At 39.5% G+C, this 21,408-nt stretch overlaps 1 protein-coding gene and 1 long non-coding RNA gene across 6 annotated transcripts in view; one reads left to right on the top strand and one right to left on the bottom strand.

Moving 5' to 3' along the window:
• The first annotated feature begins 1,647 nt into the window (after positions 1-1,647).
• On the top strand, positions 1,648-4,280 carry LOC141108119 (uncharacterized). The gene is made up of 2 exons (XR_012236012.1): positions 1,648-1,813; positions 3,971-4,280. It is a non-coding gene; the product is annotated as an uncharacterized lncRNA (long non-coding RNA).
• Positions 4,281-5,051: 771 nt separating this feature from the next.
• The window catches only part of GUCY2F (guanylate cyclase 2F, retinal), a 190,439-nt gene continuing 174,082 nt past the window's right edge, over positions 5,052-21,408 (bottom strand). For 3 of the 5 annotated variants that reach the window (XM_073599375.1, XM_073599373.1, XM_073599374.1), the window contains exons 17-19: positions 16,188-16,282; positions 14,334-14,419; positions 5,052-6,380 (exon numbers count right to left, since the gene is read on the bottom strand). In XM_073599375.1, coding sequence (XP_073455476.1) covers positions 6,269-6,380; positions 14,334-14,419; positions 16,188-16,282 — 293 coding nt within the window. In that variant the 3' untranslated portion in view covers positions 5,052-6,268. Of the gene's footprint in view, positions 6,381-14,142; positions 14,232-14,333; positions 14,420-16,187; positions 16,283-21,408 lie in introns of all 5 variants that reach the window. The other 2 variants (XM_073599376.1, XM_073599377.1) reach the window with 2 other exon arrangements.

Genomic DNA, 21,408 nt, shown 5'->3' with positions numbered 1-21,408 from the left:
CGCATGACACCCAGAGGCAGAGGCATGATGGGACATGTAGTTTTGCAACAGCTGGAGGTCCGCTAATTGCATAACCCTGATGTATCAGATAGCAAGTCCTCCACTGGGCAAAGTGGTCCTCACGAAGGCCACTGTGTTCTGTAGTGATGTGGTGGCCACAATATCTGACACACTCATGGCAACCTGAGAGGAGGAAGACAGTGTAAATTTTAATGCCCCCTCCTAGAGAGGTATTTATCTTCTTTTATTGCAGGGAGTAACTGGATTGCTTCTCTTTAGGAAGTGACAGGGTGGCTTTAATAATGATGTCCTGGGTCCTTGCTTACATTTTGCTTTGGGCTTACAGCAGTTTACCTGTTCTCCATTACTGGCCAATATTTCACAAGCCAGGGCAGTGGACGTTCACTTGATTCAGCAGGAGAAATAAACAGGTACATTAAAGGATTAAACGGCATTCACTGAATTCTTTGCACATCCACAAATAACCCTTAACATGTTCTAAAGTGAAAAACAGATTCATGAGGGACTTAGACGATTGGGTTTTTTAAACTCAATATGTTGTGACTTGGTAGAATAAAGGAAAGAATGTCTGCACAGATTATCCACAATGGCATGATAGGGGAATTCCCTTTGGAATTCCCAGTGCAACTTTTATACATTCTTTAAGGACATAAAATCGGCTAGGGTTTTGATTTCAACATAAAAACAAGATAGCTGTAACCATGACAAAGATTATGCAGCTCGTGTAACACTGACCCAAGAATCCATAAAACACTGTGCATTATCCAAATATACTTGTACCACACACAGTGCTTCAGTTGCTGATATTTAAAGCGTAACTCCACTTTTGTTGAGGAAAAAAACATTCCCCTCTGGGTGATCTATGTACATTGCAAGGATTATAACAAACGTTGCAGATTCCTACCTTTTGTTATTCTGAAGAAATCCATGTGTGTTTGTCTGTGCCTCTGTTCTAAGTGAGTGTAATGGGAGTGGTTTCATAATTTACTATCAGGTGTGGAGCTGAAGGGCACTAATGAGGAAATCTGCTGGGCCTGCATCCCTTTAGATGTGTTCCTATTGAAAGTATCTCTCAAAAATGACATTTTTGTTGCAAGGGATGCCTGAAATCTGACTTGTATCTTAGGCAGATTTTTGGGAAAATTGGTGAGCCAATCACACAAGCAGGAAATTATGTTTCTGGGGAGTGGTCAGTACACACTCTGGGCGTCATTACTATAGCGCCGGGAAGTACTGGGCACTATTACATATAATAGCGACCACTTTAGGCAATTAAGATTTCAACAGGTGAACATGCAAATAATAAAGAGCGCTATTAGCGGTGAACATACGTTAGTAAATTCGGAAATCAGCGCTAATTAGTGATTCCGCGGATATACAAAAGCCAATTTCTACTAAGTTATTATATAGCACTGCACTGCAAACATGATCCATGTATGTGAAAGAAACATTTTTATGTGAGATGTGCTGTACCTCGTGTGCATCTATTGATGTATATTGCAATTATTATTCCTAGTTTTTTTCCTTCTTTTGCTTAACAAATGCAGTTATGAGTGATTATTACCGAGTAATGTCTGCTATTCTGTAAAGTTACATGTACTGAACATTTAGGTTACCTATTTGTTGTATGTTGGTTTTTTTCATTTTTTTTTTTTTTTTTTTTTCATTTAGGTGACTATAAAGCGGTAATTATTTATGTTCATTCTTTAATCATACTACACTATTATGCAGGTCTCAGTGTACTTAGCACAATGGCTTGGTGGTCTGCTCAGATGTCTCCACAACACTCAAGGTATGAGTTATCAGCCAACCTACCATCCACCAGCTGTTTTTATTTTTTCAGTGCACAAGCAAATTAAAATAAACAAAGAAATGTAAAATGCCCGTTAGCTAGTGTGTGATGGTTGTAATTCCACACCATAATATTATTGAATACTTACATACCGTTGCATGCATTTGAAGAGTTAATATAACAGAATCAGCCAAATCATTGGTGGAGGGGGATTATGATGTGGGGTTGTTTTTCAGTGGTTGGGCTTGACCTCTTAGTTCCAGTGAAGGGAACTCTTAAGGCATCAGCCAAGACATTTTGGACAATTTCATGCTCCCAACTTTGTGGGAACAGTTTGGGGATGGCCCCTTCCTATTCCAAAATGACTGCACACCAGTGCACAAAGCAAGGTCCATAAAGACATGGATGAGGGAGTTTGGGGTGGAGGAACTTGACTGACCTCAACCCAATAGAACACCTTTTGGCTGAATTAGAGCAGCGACTGCGAGCCAGGCCTTCTCATCCAACATCAGTGCCTGTCCTCACAAATGTGCTTCTGTAAAAATGGTCAAACATTCCCACAGACACACTAAACCATACGGACAGCCTTCCCAGAAGCTGTTATAGCTGCAAAGGGTGGGCCAAATCAATTTTTAACCCTACAGACTAAGACCATTAAAGTTCATGTGTGTGTAAAGGCCAATACTTTTGGCTAGATAGTGTATCTGGCAAGATTTAAAATGGTGGTGGAACCCTCCTACGCATAAATACTTAATTTAGACATAGTTTTAGGACCTGAGTCAGGAGTTTTGTTTAACAACATGGGGAGATGAGACAACTTCTCTATATGAAGCTGCAGGCTTGGGATTTGAACCCAGACCCTCAGAGATGCTAAGCAGAAGTTCTAACCTCTAAGCCAGGGAGCCCCACATGTGGAAACCTCCTACACATAAATACACATATACTGCATTTCTTTGGACATATAGGTGGTGGAATTACATTACTAAAGAGTCATTCTTCTTGATTTATTCTGTGATATTTGGTGGGTGCGTGTAGAATAGTGATGTTACCCTCTAATTTTTGGGAATTACATTTTGATTTCTGATGTTAGTACACATATCACATTTTTTTGGGCTCAAATTATGATTACTTGGAAATAATAAAAAACACACAAAATGGTGACACATTTTAAATTTGCATCAGCTATAGTATTGTTTGTGGTTTGTAAAGACACCTGTGTGAGTTTGGGTAAAGATTTTTGTGAGATGGAGAGTAACAAGTGAAAGTGACAGAGAAAAATATATTTTACCAAAACATTAAAACATTCCACATTCTAGCATTCTTAAAAACAAAATAGTAGAAGCAACATTGTTGCAAGGAAAATTTATTTCAGAGAAAGATACATTTCATCTCAACATTAAAAGTATTTATTTGGGGAATTTACAATTGTGCCATTAGAATCAATGGGTGAAACTTGCATTGGACTAAATAGCGTTGATTTTTACTCTCAAAAATGCATTTTAGCCCAGTGCTAATTTTGGTATTTACTATAGTGCCCTGTAAAAAAGCAATGGGAGTTAAAATGAGAGTAGTTTGCAGGTCTGAGCATGCTCAGTTGTGCTGTCACCTAGTTGTACAGAGACGGGGAATTTATCTCTTCTCGGACTTTTAAAGATATTTCAGTGTAGATTTTTTTTTTTTTTTACACAGTTTACAACAATATACCACATATTTCAGTACTATTTAGGCAATTATATCATGCTCTAAATATTATTTCTATGTGCACTACTCCAGGTTTTAGCAGAGTAAGGGTTTGGGCGCTATTTGTTTTCAGGGAGATATAGTAAATTCCATTTTGGGAGTATTTTTTCACCAGTACTATAGTGAATACAGTTTTAGTGCTAATTACTGCAATTAGCGCTAATTAGTGCTAATTTATTGTAGTTAGTGCCGCAGCGCTATAGTAAATGATCCCCTCTGTGTACAGAACAGCTCCAGGTAGCCATATTGCAATGTATTCTCAGAAAATGAAATTGACTGCAAATTGAAAAGAAAAGAGAAATGTTAATAACATTCAATTGCAATATGATTAGTGTCTGTAAGGGCTGGGCTCAGCCCTTCCTTCTCTGAGCTGGCCACTCAGCTGTCGGCTAATTGCCAGCTCCTATCCCTCCACAGTGACTTACCTGTTGATGATATTCTGCTCGTCAGTCCTGCCTACTTAAGCCGTCCAGCCCAGATGATCTCTGCCTTCGCCTTAGTCAAATCTCTAGAGACGCTCTCCTTTGTTCCTGTTAAAGACTTGCTTGGCTGACATTCCTTCTGGCTCCAGATCCTGCTTGGTGTTCTACTATGTTCATCTCTGGCTCCCTGACGTTTTGGCTTGTCTGACTATCCATTCCAGTTCCTGAACTCTGGCTATGTTTTGACTACATTTACTCTTATTTACCTTTTCTTATTATTATTAAACAAGTGAGATTCAACTGTACTTCCGTCTCAGTCTGATTCATGGTTTCTGACAGTGTCGCAATTATATGCGATATATTATTTTTTCTTTGTTTGCTATTTTTTTTCCCCACGAAAGAGGAGTTACCCTTTAACTGTTTGCAACCTAATTGCTCAACTTGTTGGCCTTGTCATTTCTGAAATAAGTGCAGCTTTTCTTTCAACATTCAGATTAAATTTTTATCCACTAGAAATTAGAGTTGTGCTCAAACCTGGCATCAACTAATTCTATAAAATGCAGATATAACCTGCAATGTACTGTTCTAAGAAATTTGCACTTCACAATGAACTGTAATGGTCTGTAGAATCACTGGCAATATCAGCATTGTTTAATGTAAAGGTGCCAACAGATATAAGACATTCTTCAGTGGTCTGAACAAGAATATACAGTACAGTATGTTTATGCACTGAATCTAAACTCAATATAATCTAAAGATAACCAATTGGTCAGGAGGTGTCCATAGAAGACATTTGATTGGCTCCCAATCATAATGTAATAGGACACATTACCTGACAATTATCTTATTACTACAGGCATGTTTAATCAAAAGCTAGATAAAATATTCGTAAGTATGCTGTAGTAGAAATCTCTGGGTATTCACGACTCTTCAGCTTCCATATTCTGAACCACAGTGGTGGCATTGTAGGCAAATTTCAACTGGCTGTCCTGGTTAAGAACTTACCTTGCCCCCTCATGCAGCTTGCTATTAACCTATCATCATATTGGTTGGTCTGACTGAAAGGCACGGGGGGGGGGGGGGGGGGTTAAGTTATATCAGAACAATAAGTTAGGGGATCCCAGGTCACAATAGGAAAGCTGAGGTAAGCTGCCTCCTATAGCTTACTAGTGAAGGTTAACCAGAGCCTCCCATAACACAACATATGCGTGTTGCTACTGCCAGTGCTAAGTAGTTGCTACAATTGCATGATCTGGTGCTACCTTCATTATCCTTTCTTAACTACTTGGTTTGCCCTGGAAGAGGCATGCGCATATCTGGTAGAATCAGAAAGATGAACTTGGAGACTGTACCTTCAAAAATGAGTGAGCAATGGCAGTTCTTATACTTCTAGCCTGGCAAATTACATTCAGTAACTTTTATTTAAATTCAAGCTTAGTCTACGAATGAGTGAATACCTGAAGCCTGAGTTGGCATCTTATATACTGAAGGTTTTCAGTTGTTGGAAACAAAAACTTATTAGATTGTGCATGTGTATTGTGTGTATTTTTTTTTTTATTTGGACAGAGCAAAGAACAAGATGAATGCACTAAAATTTCCCATGAGAACTGTGGTGACAGCTGCCCCCTACTGGATGCATACACAGGTTAACTGACAGTTCTGTTTGTAAAATGGAATTTGGGGTTTACAGTCATGATGGGAATACACCTTTACCCCAGTGGGAGATAAATCCTTGCCAAACTCAACCCAAAGATAAGGTATTAGCTGTGATTGGCGATAAAGACAAGTTAACTGACACATAAATGCATGCAATTCATGTTTTTAAACTATAATTTATTGCCTAAAAATTACAGTTTTAATGTGTTTACATTTATTCTAAGGTGTATTCCAGACAAAAATAAATATGCATAAAAATAACCACATAGAATATGAAAATTGTGTATTTTACAAAGACCTTCCCCATTTTCTGATCCCATTTTCTGGAAGAAAGGCTTATATTGCACTGCTCAGCAATCTCTTGCAAGTGGTGTGGGAGTGTGGAAAGGTCAGTGCTTTCCAAACCCAAACAGGTGACACAAATGACCCTGCAGTGTACAAATTTTGCATAGATAGGAGACTGGAGATAGGGAAAATGCAGGGATTTTGTCTTTTGCATAGCAATGATCCATGTGTAGGTGGTTTATCCTGTGTAATATGTAAATCTTGTTAAGGATGACCTCCTGAAAGGTGTCCTTCTTAACTGGTTCAGACTTGATTTAATCCACAAGATTAGGGTCACCATCTGTGGCTGCATTTATCCACTTTCTGTTTCAGGTGTCATTAGAGATGCAATGTGTCGGACCTGTGTTATTTTCTTCACTGCTGTCTTCAGGAGTCGCTTTAGATCACGGAAAGGTATTTCTTCCCTGGAAATACAGTACAAACAAATAACATTAAAGGTATTAGAATTAAGCATTTTACAAAGAAAAATGTATATAAAGATAAAAACATATAAAGTCCCAAAAAGCAATAACACAACGTCATACCTCATTGATAAGCATGGATTTTGTTAGGCATATTTTTCTGCTTTGATGAAACAAATTTAGTGTCTTCAAAAATACATAGATTTTTTTTTCAAATGCTTCAAAGATATTGCAATCAATAGCATCAATTAGGTGATCATGCTTTCAAAACTTTGCTATATTCTTGGCCCCAGAAATACATTCTCATATAGCAAGGGCATATAAAGATTTAATATATTGCAATGTGGTTTGCTATGTTACATTTACAGTCGTATGCAAAAATTTAGGAATCCCTGACAATTTCCATGATAGTCATTTATAAATATTTGGGTGTTTGGATCAGCAATTTCATTTTGATCTATCAAATAACTGAAGGACACAGTAATATTTCAGTAGTGAAATGAGGTTTATTGGATTAACAGAAAATGCGCAATATGCATCAAAACGAAATTAGACAGGTGCATAAATTTGGGCACCCTTGTCATTTTGTTGATTTGCATACCTGTAACTACTTAGCACTGATTAATTGGAATGCACAATTGGTTTGGTGAGCTCATTAAGCCTTGAACTTCATAGACAGATGCATCCAATCATGAGAAAAGGTATTTACGGTGGCCAATTGCAAGCTGTTGTTCTCTTTGACTCTCCTCTGCAGAGTGGCAACATGGGGGCCTCAAAACAACTCTCAAATGACCTGAAAACAAAGATTGTTCTACATTATGGTTTAGGGGAAAGCTACAAATGGTTATTGCAGAGATATAAGCTGTCAGTGTCCACTGTGAGGAACATAGTGAGGAAATGGAAGACCACAGGCACAGTTCTTGTTAGCCTCCCTGGCGGTATGATTATTTCGGATTTTAGGTGCTGAAAGCAGTACCATTATTTTGCATGGAAATTTGGCGTTTTATATTGTAGGTCTGTAAATCTTAACAATAACACACTTAAATCTGTCCAAACCAGAGTCTAGTAGATATCCCGGGTATGATAAAGTTTGAAACACAAAAACATAAATTATAATATAATAAATAAAAATAAATAATTAAAAAAAAAAAAAAAATAGTAATAAAATACATTTCCCCACAATTCACTATCGCTCAATTCTGCAAGTGTTCTAATTTACTATCGCTGTTTTCTAGCTGGTCTAAAGCCACTTTTGACGTAAAGGGACACTTTTTGGTTGCTATGGACAATTTCCAGTTTCCAGGCAGAAAGAACAGTATATATCATATAAAACTGCATGCAGGGCATGGGCCAAAGCACTGGGGACAAAAGGGATGTGAAATCATTTCATACAGTACTGTAATCTGTAAGATTACAGTACTCTATGTGTTATGATTTTTACTTTTTTTTTAATTTGCCGCCAGGCTCCGCCCCCGTGCGTCGCGCCGCTCGCAGGGAACGGAGCCTGGCACAGAGAGGCTTCGGAGGAGGACGGAGCCCTTGGATACAGCGGGTGACATCGCAGGATCCCGGGGACAAGGTAAGTAACGCCGCCCCAGGATCCTGCAATGCGATCCCGAGTGTGGCTCGGGGTTACCGCTAATGGTACTGAATTTTAACCCCGAGCCACACTCGGGAAAACCGCCAGGGAGGTTAAGGCCAGAAGTGGCAGACCACATAAAATATTGGAGAGGCAAAGGTGAAGGATGGTGAGAACGGTCAAAAACAGCCCACGGACCACCTCCAAAGACCTACAACATCAACTTGCTGCAGATAGTGTCACTGTGCATCCTTCAACAATTCAGCGCACTTTGCACAGGGAGAAGCTGTATGGGAGAGTGATGTGAAAGAAGCCTTTTCTGCACACACGTCACAAACGGAGTCGCTTGAGGTATGCAAACGCACATTTAGACAAGCCAGCTTCATTTTGGAATAAGGTGCTGTGGACTGATGAAACAATCAGCAGATTCTTGAGAATAATGTTGAGGAATCAGTCACAAAGTTGAAGTTACGTCGGGGCTGGATATTTCAACAAGACAACGACCCAAAACACTGCTCAAAATCTACTCGAGCATTTATGCAGGGGAACAAGTACAATATTCTGGAATGGCCATCCCAGTCCCCAGACCTGAATATCATTGAACATCAGTGGGGTGATTTGAAGCGGGCTGTCCATGCTCGACAACCATCAAACCTAACTGAACTGGAGATGTTTTGTAAGGAGGAATGGTCCAAAATACATTCATCCAGAATCTAGACACTTATTAGAGGCTATAGGATGCGTCTAGAGGCTGTTATTTCTGCTAAAGGAGGCTCTACTAAATATTGATGTGATTTTTCTGTTGGGGTGCCCAAATTTATGCACCTGTCTAATTTCGTTTTGATGCATATTGTGCATTTTCTGTTAATCCAATAAACCTCATTTCACTACTGAAATATTACTGTGTCCTTCAGTTATTTGATAAATCAAAATGAAATTGCTGATCCAAACAACCAAATATTTATAAATGACAATCATGGAATATTACTGTATATTAGTAATGCGAGTTGTCATTTTTCTACAACAACATACAATTTTTTTCAAAAAGACCTTCACAGAGTGTAACTTTTGCCACAGAGCGGCAAAACCCTATCACACTTTTTTTGTAAAATCATATACTGTACTAACTGTTTGAAATCATTCATTAGACTAAGCTGGTGATTTATGTTTTCCTGTCAGCCAAATTAACTAAAGCAGTTTCATAATCTTAACTTTCAACAATTCTTAGTATTATTCTTCTTAATGTCAATAATTCAATTTATAGCGTCTTTACCTTCTGCAGTGATGTAAAAGACTCAAAATCTTTAGGTACATGTATTAGCGTTACTGTGTCTTGCCCAATTGTGTTTAAATGAAAAACTGAAAGTATTGTGTTCATTTAAATCATGGTAACAATATTTCATCAGACGCAGAAAGGGCCTGTTTTTCACATTGAACAATATGGAACAAAGATTTCCAGCATTTCAGATGTTGTGTCACCTACAATTCACTGACAAATTATAGTCTTTTGAAATAGGAAAATTAAGATGTAATTGTTCTACATATTTAATTTATAGGAACTAATGCAAAAAGTGAGAAGTCAATAGTTTAAATCACGCAGATGGTTGTTGAGGATGATGGGCAGGCAGCCAGGGTTATGTAAAGAAACTTATAAATCAGAAGAGAAAATCGTCTTTGTTTCCAGTAATTCAAAAGTGTACACTATCCCAGACGTGTCAAAGTTTTTTGAAGCAAAGCTTTACATTTCTCAGTGTTATTTTCTAGGGCAATGGCCGTCAGTTCAGTACAACTGTGGGTTCCAGTCTAATAAAAAGGTGTATTTCATAATTTTGTGGACCTCAGAAAATGAATGGCAGGTTTCTCTAGTTCCAATCTACAAGCTGCATTGAGAAGCCCACAAAGTTCAGTTTGCCAGATCACTATGAGGCTCTGTTCAGCAATTCCAGTGTATGTAAATGGATCACTGTTTTTCTTTAGATGTATTACAAATTAGTAAATTTGTAAAGGGTTAGTCCATTATAGACAAAATACTAGATATACATATGGATCTCAAACAAAAAGTGTAACTGTACAGATAAATAATATATCAATACAGTGACTTCCCCTTTCCATTACCGAATCACTCTATACAGTGCTGTTTTTTTAAATATATATTTATCCCTACCTACTGACTGGGAATCTCATTTAAGGGTTGTTATTTAGTGACATCTTTGCCTTTGAAAACTATAACCATGGTAGAAGAGCATATGAAGGTATATTAGCTGCTAGGGGACATGGAGATGGAGTAGAGCTGTGGTTTGCAGAGAAAAGAAGAAGTAAGACACAGGAAAGAAATGGCAAAATTTTTTACATGTATACAAAAACATCATAAGGAAAACAGGATGAATTAACTCACTGGCAACAAATTAGAAAAAAAATATTTAAAATCTGAATTGTATGGGTTATTCCACCTAAAACCGGTGACCAACTCACCCACCATTGGATACTAACAGTAGGTGGAAATTATCCTGCTATGGTATTCTCATTCTGTGTGCTGCAGCAGGGAGAGCCTCACTACACCTTTGATAAAAAATAATTTAAAAAGGCCAGGAGAAGTGAGTGTCCTTTGAAATGGCCTCCAGAGTCCTTAAAAGATAACAGAGTTCAAAGGCTTATTCAACATCTTAGCATCTGAAAACTGAAATACCAGTTTTAGGTGGATAGACACTTCAACAAAGCAAACATCAAATATTCATGGTCCTGTATTTTGGAAATTATTTCATAGTTACCTTGCAATTATTGCTTATTTCTGTGCCGCTAATATACCTTGTGATCAAACCTATTTTCTCTCAGTGCATTACAGGATTCATTGACATTACTGCACAGTTCATTTTCATTGCTTAACGTACAAAAAAAAGGATTAACTTGACATTCTAGCAAGCCACAACTCAGAGAAAAGCGATTCAAATTCAGAAGACAAAGATATTAATATTTTAACTTCAGTCTCTACAAAGTGTTTATCACTACTATCCATAAACTAGTGTATGGCCAATAAAGAATACTGGGGCAGACAGGATCTGGAGCAGCTGTGCATAATAACCAATCAGGTTCAGAGAAACTGATCTGTAATGTTAAACCATGATAAACATACTTATAGACCTTTCCCAATCATCTTTCTAAGATTTTCACTATTTTTACTTCTTCTTCCTTTCTGATTTGCTCAGGCAGTCAAACAGTAATAAAAATATATTTTTCCCAAAGGAAAACTCTACTCAAGGTATTTTAAGATGTGGGTGCAGTGAGACGGTGTTGAATCTTTGCTGAGTCTTTACCGTCATCAGATACCCCAGTGGGGAGATTTCCACACAACTCTACTGTTACAGTCAAGACTTAGGTGTTAGGAGAATTCTATGGCTCACCTCTCTGAAGTTCACATGTGATACAGTCCTACTGAGAATTCACAAGGAGGACGGGGACAAACCAGCATTTTAGAACTACTGGCTCCCTGGTGTATTCTTCACCAAAATATACAGAAAATTCCTTACCAGAGAGGGAAACTCAGACTGTCACTTCAAACAAAAGCTGCTGCAGTAATGGTAAATGCTTACATCTAGAAAACATTAAAGACCCAAGAGTGGATTAAACCCTGCCCTGCACAAATGGAAAAGCTTTTGGGTAGTTTTTCACGTTAATATTAAGGTGAACCAAGTAGCACCACATCTGGGCAGAAGCCAGATTGTATGTAGTTTACAAATGTGGACTACTATTATATAGTCACTTGCTCTTAGCCAACATTATTTGAGGGAGATAAGCACAACAAGCTTGTATGACATTAAAGAAAATTTTATTTACCAATTGATGTATAGCAAATTGCCATAAGATGTCTGAACTGAGACTGGACTTGAGCTCCTTTAAGCTCCTTTTCTTTTCAGATGCTAATCTAGAATCTATCCAGAATCTGCATTCATTGGCATTCTATTTATGGATGAACAGTGCTATGGATAGCAGTGGTCCTACTCTGCAGCTTACTGCCAAAAGACGTTTGGACACACTGTACTGATCTATTAACCAAATTACCAAAGTAAGACTGTCTTAATATAACTTTTTTATTTTTTTTTGGTAATTAATTTTAAAAAACTGTATTTGGAATGTAGGGTTTCTCTTTTTATAGTACCACTAGTACAGCAACGTGAACTATGTAGAGTTAACAAAAATATTTACTGTCCTATCTTTTCTTTAGGGCATGCTTTATCTCCCTATGTACCATAGTTAATATACTATTCTAATACTTTAAAAAAAGCAGCAGAGTGGTCCAACCAGGGAAGGTTTTCTAATTTGGCTACCAACTGTTTCCCAGAAAGTGACCAACTGCACGCACAGTTAGGAGATATCTAGCTGATGTGGCTGCAAGTAACCATATCAGATAACTGTCATATCATACCTGTGGTGACTTTTATTTTGAAAGAGACTTTTAATGAGACCTTTTTCAGGCTAACAAAAGACGTGGGTGTGGCAGCTAAGAGAGCATTTTAGATATATATGATAAATATACCACGGGTGCAACTCCATACTATGAAAGTATTACCTTTTACATTCATAGTCCTTTTGTCTGATAAAGCTAAATGCACTAAAAAATATTTGATTACAAAAAATGCAATTAAACATGCAATTATACAATAAACCCAAGTAGTGCACTGTGAGAAAAACATGTATTTGTTTTGTTAAAACCTACCTTCATTATAAACATTTTGTAAAAAATTGAAAAGGATCATGCATGTTAATAAAACAATGGAACGACACAAAGACACCAGACAGAGGCCACGTTCTAAAACTCTGCTTGTGGAACTTGAAGCATTTCAGACTAGCTACACCACCTCCAAGCAGTCACCATTAAGCTTAGAATGTGACCTAGTCTATGGTTGGTTGCTGCAGGATGGGCCTGCAACATTCTAGATAAATTTCTTTTGGTTTAAAATTTGGCTGAAACATAAAATATCAAATAGGTCATATACTAAGTATGTTCCAATATAACTGATTCAAGAAATACGATGTCAGGAAGCATGAGGAATTTGATGCAATGTGAACAAACCATTTGACTATTCCTAGCAGGAATCAAAAGGACTGTTTTCCAAAAATAAAAGAAAACTGGAGTTCTTGTACGAAGGTCTTGTTTACGTTTTTTTTATAATAAAGGTGATCATGATTGGTTGGGGAGCTACTAAAATCCTGTGCTTGTCTGCTTTTCTCCAATTTCATGAATCAGCCCTAAAGAGTCTTTTGGTCTTCTCCTTTGTAACATAAAACTAAAATATAGGTAAAATGTATTTCCTAATTTAGCATCCCTTCTCAAAAACAGCAACATCAGGGAAGCAAGCAATTGGCATTTGCAGAGTTCCAGATATTAAATGTACAAGAACAAAACTTAAATGTACAAGCACAAGACTTTATATTTAAAGACCCAGAATATAGGCACTTGTAATGGAACAAACTTGATTGGCCAAAAGTCTCAATGCTGCTGATCGTTGTCCACTATGCTTTACACCTGTATTCAGAATCAGCTCCTCTGTTCTTTTCTCAGCTAGCCGGATCTGCAAAAGCTGAGCAAACAACAAGAGATATTGTGGACGGTCAGTTTAAAGCACCAGCTCCTCATGCTTAATGTTTCAGAAATATACAAACTGCATTAAACATACCATTATGCTTTCTTCTATCTTCTGATCTGCAGTGAATTCATCCAAGGAGAGCTAAAAATGTTAGTTGTTGTGCTTTTTTTTAATTGTATAGCAAACTCAAAATTAAAGAATAGAAGAACTGTAAGAATGAGTGAAAGGAAAATTACGCTTTTTTAAAACTGGTATTCCGTTTGAGCCACTTGCTCTTACTGACTAATGTTCTGCTCTCATAGGTAATAATAAAGGTTTAGGTAATTTTTTGGCCATGTTTAAGGGACTGGTGCTTTAATCGAAATATTCTCTTCTCCACCATCTTTTCCTTTGTCATTACAATTATTACTGGCATTGCCTATTTGGGCAGGGTTGTCTTTTGGCCAACAAGAAGACAATCAAGACCAAGGTCAAATTAAAATGAACGATCATCATGAACGATCAAGCATTAAGGATAAAAGGTGCCATTAGACTGCAGGATAACTGGTTTGAGCATTTGACACAGGTAGCATGTAATGTTATACATTTTCATGCATAACATTACCTCAGGTATTCTTCCTTGCAAGCTGCTTTTCTGCTTTTCTTCTTTTGAAAGCGGCTATCTCATCCTGCAGCAAACCATGACCCATTTGCCTGTGAACGATATTAAAATAGTGACGTAAAAAAAAAAAAAACACAGTTAGGTGGATAGCAAGAGTATATCCTGCTCCGGGACCACATGGTCTCTCCGCTTACCCTGACTTCAGCACTGGCGGGACAGGTAACGGTTTTGTAAAACCTTCTTTTCCAACCAGCCAGAATGTCTCTTCAATACCTTTACCCTTATCCAAAAGAGACAAAGGACAAAAATTACCAGAAGGCTTTAGAGGAACTCTGTTGTTCCACCCAAACTGGGCTAATAAGCCTTCATCCAATATAGAAGACACAGCAATACATATACCAGTATTTCAGACATACTAGAAATTGTAAGGAAACTACTTTACTTAAAATAAACTTTCAGAGAATTAAACTAAAATCCACCATTTTGATGCTCTCATTCTGAAAATGCTGGTTGCCTTACTGTCATGCAGTTCCAATGGCTTCAGTATTTTTTGAAGCACTGTCTTTAAACAAACTCACAAAACATGAGTGGCCTAGCTCTGATTTTTTAACTTGATTCTTGGTCCTGAACACTGACCAAGGTATTGAAGCCATAGACAGCCAGGCAACTAGTATTCTTGAAGGAGAACAATGGCAGCCAATGTAATTCTTTTACTGCAGGTTTCCTTTAATGAGACAACAATTGTCTTTCATTCAGAGCTGGAAACATATAGTTAGATCTATATTTAACACCATTTGATTTAAAAAGTAAACAATTTTCCTCTCAACTAATTTATTTCTCAAGGACACACACTTTCCACAAATATGATATGGCCAAATGATGGTACTTAGAAGATCAACAATAACATCTTTTTTGTGACCAACTGGGTAAAACTACCTGCTTTTGGTTTTCTTTACAAGATCAGCCTGCTTGCCTAACATTGCATACTTTTGTCAACATCATGCCACCACTTTAGCACTCTCCAAGAACTCATATTCATATGCTGATCTTTGTATCTCCGTTATAAAAACAGAAGTCTTAAATTCTTTCTTGGAAACAATTTTCAGATATACAGAAGAGGTTCTCTTTATGGATTCAACATAAAGCAGGTTATATACAAATAACAAGACGCAGCTTATATGAATGATTCAATTAAATTTTAAAAGGCTTTGTTGGTTTTAGAAAGAGTAAGAGAGAAAAAAAACAAAAAGCAATATTCTGCTCTTATAGTAATGGGAATGTAGCAACAGTTGAGAATTCTGTCTTGAAATAGCTGATAGTCTCTTTCTCTCAACAGAGAAATTTTAAACATTAATAGAACAACTCATAAAATAAATCAACATGCAAGTTGATTTGTATTAAAAAGATATTAACATTAATATGTTATGCCAGGTTCCCTTTAGTGCTGGTCACATATCTGCAATCTTACATGGTCCCTATAATCGTACATGGTCTCAGTCACATGATTTCTGCTAAAGAGAGGTTCTGTCCAATCTGAACTCAGATCTACCCTTTATCAGAGAATACATGACCAATTATGCCACCAGTTTTGTAGTCAGTACTGAAGGGAACCTAGACCAAAGTTTTCTCCAGGAGAGAATATATAAAACCTAATACATTTCATATTGCATATACTACAGACATTCCTATTGTTCATTACACAGCCATATCACTGGGTACATAAGCAAAAATTAATCTCACAACTCTGGTTATTTTGGTGGAACAGCTCTTGGTTTGACCATTAAAGAGTTGGGGGTCCTCAGTTTGCTTGAATTGTCAGCTAATATGTGTTTCCTACAACAGATTTTTAAATTAATGCTAATCAATATATGGTATTCATATGGTTGCTACATTATTATTGTCCACATTATGGGCAAGTGTCTGCACTGTGCTCATGACAAAATGCCTGTGAAGTCTTACAATTCTCTGAAAACTGGCCCAAGCACAAATAAATTTAGTGAAATCTTACAGGAAGCTGCACGTGTTTTGCAAAAATACAAATCACTTACCTTTAGCTCTGTCCTTCCTCTCAATTCTAATAGGTATCCTTCATTTAAAGATCTGAGCGTTTTCACAGTGCTCTGATTGACATGGATTCGATAGGCTGGAGAGGAAACAGGCATTACATTAAAGTTTTAAAAGGTATTTCATTGATATTTTTTGATATTTCATTGATAATTGATAATTGTAATGTTTTATGCTTTAAGTAGCCTAAGCTACTATAAAAGTATTAGAAATGCATCTGCAGTCATATTCCAGATTTTCCTTTTTTCTATAACAAATTAGAAAACTAAAGAAATAATGTACAGGGAGCTTACAATGCCAGAAACTCACTTTTGTTATTTATGAGGCCTATGAATACTTTTGTCATAGCTAGCAGTTTGCGTTATGCCTTCAGGGTTAAGACCATCCCTTGTCACTATGGCTTTACATTTGAGCTCTGTAGATCAGTGTTTCTCAACCTTTTTTCAGTCATGGCACCCTTTTGATTTGTGCACAATCCTGGGGCACACCAGTCTGAGGGCTCATTCACATCAGGAGGTGAGTCTGCTTTTTTATTCCCACACATCATGTTTTTTTTGGCTACTCTATGCATGTGAAACATGTAAAAGAAGTCCCAGCATCATTTTTAAAATTGTGCCACACCAAAATGCATGGTACTGCAGTAACATGCAGTTTAGCAGCTGTGAAAGCACGTGTACTTGCTAGATGCATAGGGTTGCCATTAAGTATTAATGGCACCCACACGCGTCTGCAAAAGGCAGCGCATTTTTGTGTGGTGCGGAAAAACGTGTGATTTCACACACATTACCACACTGCACCTGGGACAAACAAGCCGTAAAATGTTGTTTTTAAGGCAGGGCTCAGTAGTCTGTATGTTGTAAAACCTCTTCCCCCAAAATCCCCCCTGCTACCACTAATTTCCCCCCACCCAAAACCCCCATCCTAGCGCAACCCCCCTCCCTCCAATGAACCCCTCCTAGCATAAAACCTCTCATCCCAAGCACAAATGTTTGTTACCCTTCCCCCATTGTGTCCCCAGTACAATCCCTCACGCACACACTCTGAAACTTACAGGTGGAAACTGGCTACTGGAGTAGTGGCAGCAGCAGAGAGGAAGAGAGAGCTGTGAATAGGTATGGGCTGTGCTCTGCCAAACTGAGTGTGCTCTGTGTTAAGACCTGTGTACAGACAGGAGAGAGAGCCACAGCCAGCACCTCCTTTCGGCTCTCTTCTCCTCTCTGTCGCTGTCAGTAGTCCTGTTGGCTACCCAGAAAACTATACAGGTGCCCAACTTGTCCTTAGCAACCAATGACATCATTGGTTGGCAGGACATGGGTGGGAGGCCCGCAGTCCGCCCACCCATGTCATGTGCAGCTTTCATGTCAGTTTAAAAAAAGCATCAGACTGACACAGCTGTTAGTGAAAAATGTGCAGTTTAACTGCCTGCCTTAATTAATTTTTTATCCCTTTTGCTGTGGCACCCTGGTTGAGAAGTGCTTCTGTAGATAACAGTATCCAGTAACCAATTTAACAATATGCTTTTTAATGTACTAGCTGACATTCTTAAAGTGGTGAATATCTGCACAGGGTCCGTTAATACTTTAAAGGAACAGTTTGGGGGCCTCAGGGAGGACATGTCACTGTTAAGGCAAGACCTGCAGAAAATCCGTGAGCGTACCACTGCTGTGGAGAGCAGAGTCAGCGACATGGAGGACCATCTGCAGCCCATAGCCCAGGATACCAAAATTGTGCTACAGATGGCGCGTGATGCAAACGATCGTGCTGAAGATTTAGAAAATCGTTTGCGACGTAATAATGTACGCATAGTGGGATTGCCAGAGAAGGTGGAAGGTAGGGATCCCACTGCTTATGTGGAGAACTGGCTGATCGAAATATTTGGCAAAAATGCATTTTCGCCCTTCTTCTCGGTGGAGCGTGCACACAGGGTGCTATCACGTCCGCCTCCGCCCGGAGGCCCTCCCAGGTCCATCCTGGCAAGATTGCTTCACTACCGGGACAGAGAGACAGTGCTGCAAGCGAGAGAACGAGCGAATATTCAACATAATGGAACTAGGGTGTCCTTCTACCCGGATTTTTCAGCAGAAGTCCAGAAGCGCAGAGCCAAATTTAGAGACGTCAAACGCCGGCTTAGGATCCTGAAACTACCCTATGCCATGCTTTACCCGGCAAAGCTCCGGATAGCAGTTAGGGGTCAAGCACAGTTCTTTGAGTCAGCAAAAGAGGCCTCAGCGTGGCTAGAAGGAAATGAACAAGAATTACAAAGAAGAGCATAGGAGGATGAAGACTGACGTCTGCACCGTGAGTGGACATGGAGGTACACACAACTAATCTGTCAGTGGCTTTGTTACGTATATTTAGTTCAGGGGAATTCCCCTGCATTCAAGATAAGAGGATACTCCCTGGTTGGGGGACAATATATTGCCTAATATGAGGTGAGCGAATAAAATTGCAATTTATTCATGCAAAAGCTGTATTTTGACAGTGCAGGCGATGGCATGTCGCTCAAAAAAGTTGCAACTGCCCTGTTGGCAGAAAGCGAAGTTCGTAGACCAGTTGGGTCTGTTGTTATAGTCCACCCCTTTTTTCTCTTTGGCAAGTTATTGTCCAAAAAAGGTGCATTACAAAAGACACGGGCGCAGAGCCTACTCTGACATTGGAACATGCAGAGAAAACAACCAGAGGAAGATGAAGATATTCCTGCCCAGGAGACTGTATGTATGTCTGACCGCACAACCATCCTGTCAAGTAACTTTTGGTACTACCAAGCATGGCTAAGGTCCCTATAATATCATGGAATGTAAGAGGATTACACTCCCCCTTGAAACGCACCATGCTTTTTATGTGCTTGAAGAAGTTCCTCCCCGGAGTAATCTGTTTTCAGGAGACCCACTTGACAGCAGAGACAGTATGCTTTTTGAGATACTTCTGGGTGGGGAAGGCCTACCACTCTACACATACCTTCTTTTCTAGGGGGGGTAAGTGTACTGATTCATGGAGCCCTGGACTACCAGGAATTTGACAGTGTCATAGACACGGAAGGGAGATTTGTGTTTATCCATTGTAGACTTAATACATTGATATGTGTGTTGGCATGTGTATACATTCCTCCGCCGTTAACGTCAGCTGTACTTCGGCTCCTCCTAACATTTTTGGACGGCAGGCCAGATGTGCAGCTGCTCGTGATCGGAGATTTCAATTGCTGTTTGGACCAGGTGGCGGATAGACACCCTAGCCCTAGACCCTCTGCCCTCTCCAGGAGTACTCCCCTGGTGTGGTTGTTGCAAGAGGTGGGCTGGGTGGATATCTGGTGGCATCGCAACCCGGGGGCCAGACAGTTTATATGCTTTTCTAAGACACACAGATGTCTGTTCAGAATTGGCCTGGGGGTCGGAAACTTGAGCATGCTCCCGTTTGTAGCTGATATTATACATAGACCCCGTAGTGTATCGGACCACTCTCCCTTGGTGATCCAGGTCCTGGTGGCGCCGCCATCCACATTGCCCAAGGCCCCCTGGAAATTCAATGTCTATTGGCTGAAATTATTCCTCTCACATGAGGGGATGGTGCAGAGCATGCAGGAGTTTTTTGACACCCAGGATCAGGACACCTCTAAGGTGGAACAATGGGATGTTTTTAAGGCTTACTTACGGGGAATATTGATAAGGGAAATGAACAAGGTAAAATATGCATCATCCGCTCTTAAGGTGGAGGTTGAGGCACGGGTTCAGACAATGGAGCAAGATTATATTGCTAGTCCTTCAGATTCGACCAAGGAGGCATGGCAGGCGGCACTGTCTGCCTATCAACACCTGCTCTCCTCCTCGGCTGAGAAGAAGAGGTTTTTCACAAAAAAGGCGTTCTTTCAGGAGGGTGAGAAAACTGGTCGCCTTTTGGCGAGGATTGCGAACTCCCACCAACGCTCGCCTGTAATAGGAGCTATTAGATCTCAAATGGGTAATTTGGTGAGTCAGCCTGAATTGATTATGCAGGAGCTAACTGTTTTTTATGAGACTTTATATAGTCCTGGTGCAGCATATACTCAAGAAGACTTGGATCTATACCTGAGCCACATTGATTTCCCTGTACTGTCCGAAGGTCAAAGAGCACAGTTAGAAGCCCCGCTTACAGTAGAAGACTTGCAGGAGGCAGTTGGAACTTTCCCCAACTGCAAGGCCCCAGGGGAAGATGGGATACCCATAGAAGTGTATAAACATTACTCTGAGGAACTGTTGCCACGACTGCTAAAGGTTTTCAATGAGGCTAGAGAAAGTAATGTCCTTCCCACCTCCATGTCCAAAGCAAATAAGTTTTACTGCTAAAACCGGGCAAAGACCCTGTAGACCCTGGGGCGTACCGCCCAATTTCGTTGCTTCAAAGCGACATTAAGATATTAGCAAAAGCATTGGCAATACGCCTGAACGGAGTGGTAACATCTATTGTGCATGATGACCAAGCTGGCTTCATGCCTAATAAATCTACCGCAATCAATTTGAGGAGACTGTTCCTCAATATACAATCACGGGCAGACAACATGGGCAGTAGAGCGCTGCTGTCACTGGACGCCACAAAGGCGTTCGACAGCATAGACTGGAACTGCCTTTGGTCAATATTGTTGCGATTTGGGTTTGGTCCAAACTATATCTCCTGGGTAAAGCTCCTATACAGTCAGCCACAGGCAGCCATTAGGAGCTTTGGCTCCTTGTCACGGAACTTTGCGCTGAGGAGGGGAACGAGACAGGGTTGTCCCCTGTCCCCCTTTCTCTTTGCACTGGCAATTGAGCCGCTGGCAATTGATATTAGGGCAAATCAACACATTAAAGGCTTCTGCTATGGTGGCATGCAGGAAAAGGTCATGCTATATGCGGATGACACTCTTCTTCTGCTGGGAGAAACCGATACCTCCCTAAGGGAGGCCATGTCCACCATATCTAGATTTGGAGGATTTTCGGGCCTACTAATTAATTGGTCAAAGTCTGCTTTACTCCTATTGGACGGGGACGAAACACAGATAGTTAATCCAGCCTGCCCTATACCCTTAGCTACGTCCTTTAAATACCTGGGATTCAAATTACAGCTAACCCGAGGGATTTTCTATGTCAGAATGTCTCTCCCCTGCTATTAAGATTCCGGGACAAGGTTAAAACTTGGAAATCACTCTCTCTCTCAGTGGAGGGGAGGGTGAACCTAATTAAGATGATACTAATG

This window comes from Aquarana catesbeiana, linkage group LG09 (assembly GCF_042186555.1).
Source record: "Aquarana catesbeiana isolate 2022-GZ linkage group LG09, ASM4218655v1, whole genome shotgun sequence".
Classification (NCBI taxonomy): Eukaryota; Metazoa; Chordata; class Amphibia; order Anura; family Ranidae; genus Aquarana; species Aquarana catesbeiana.
Note: the sequence above shows the minus strand (reverse complement) of the source record. Positions and strands in the feature narration are given on the sequence as shown.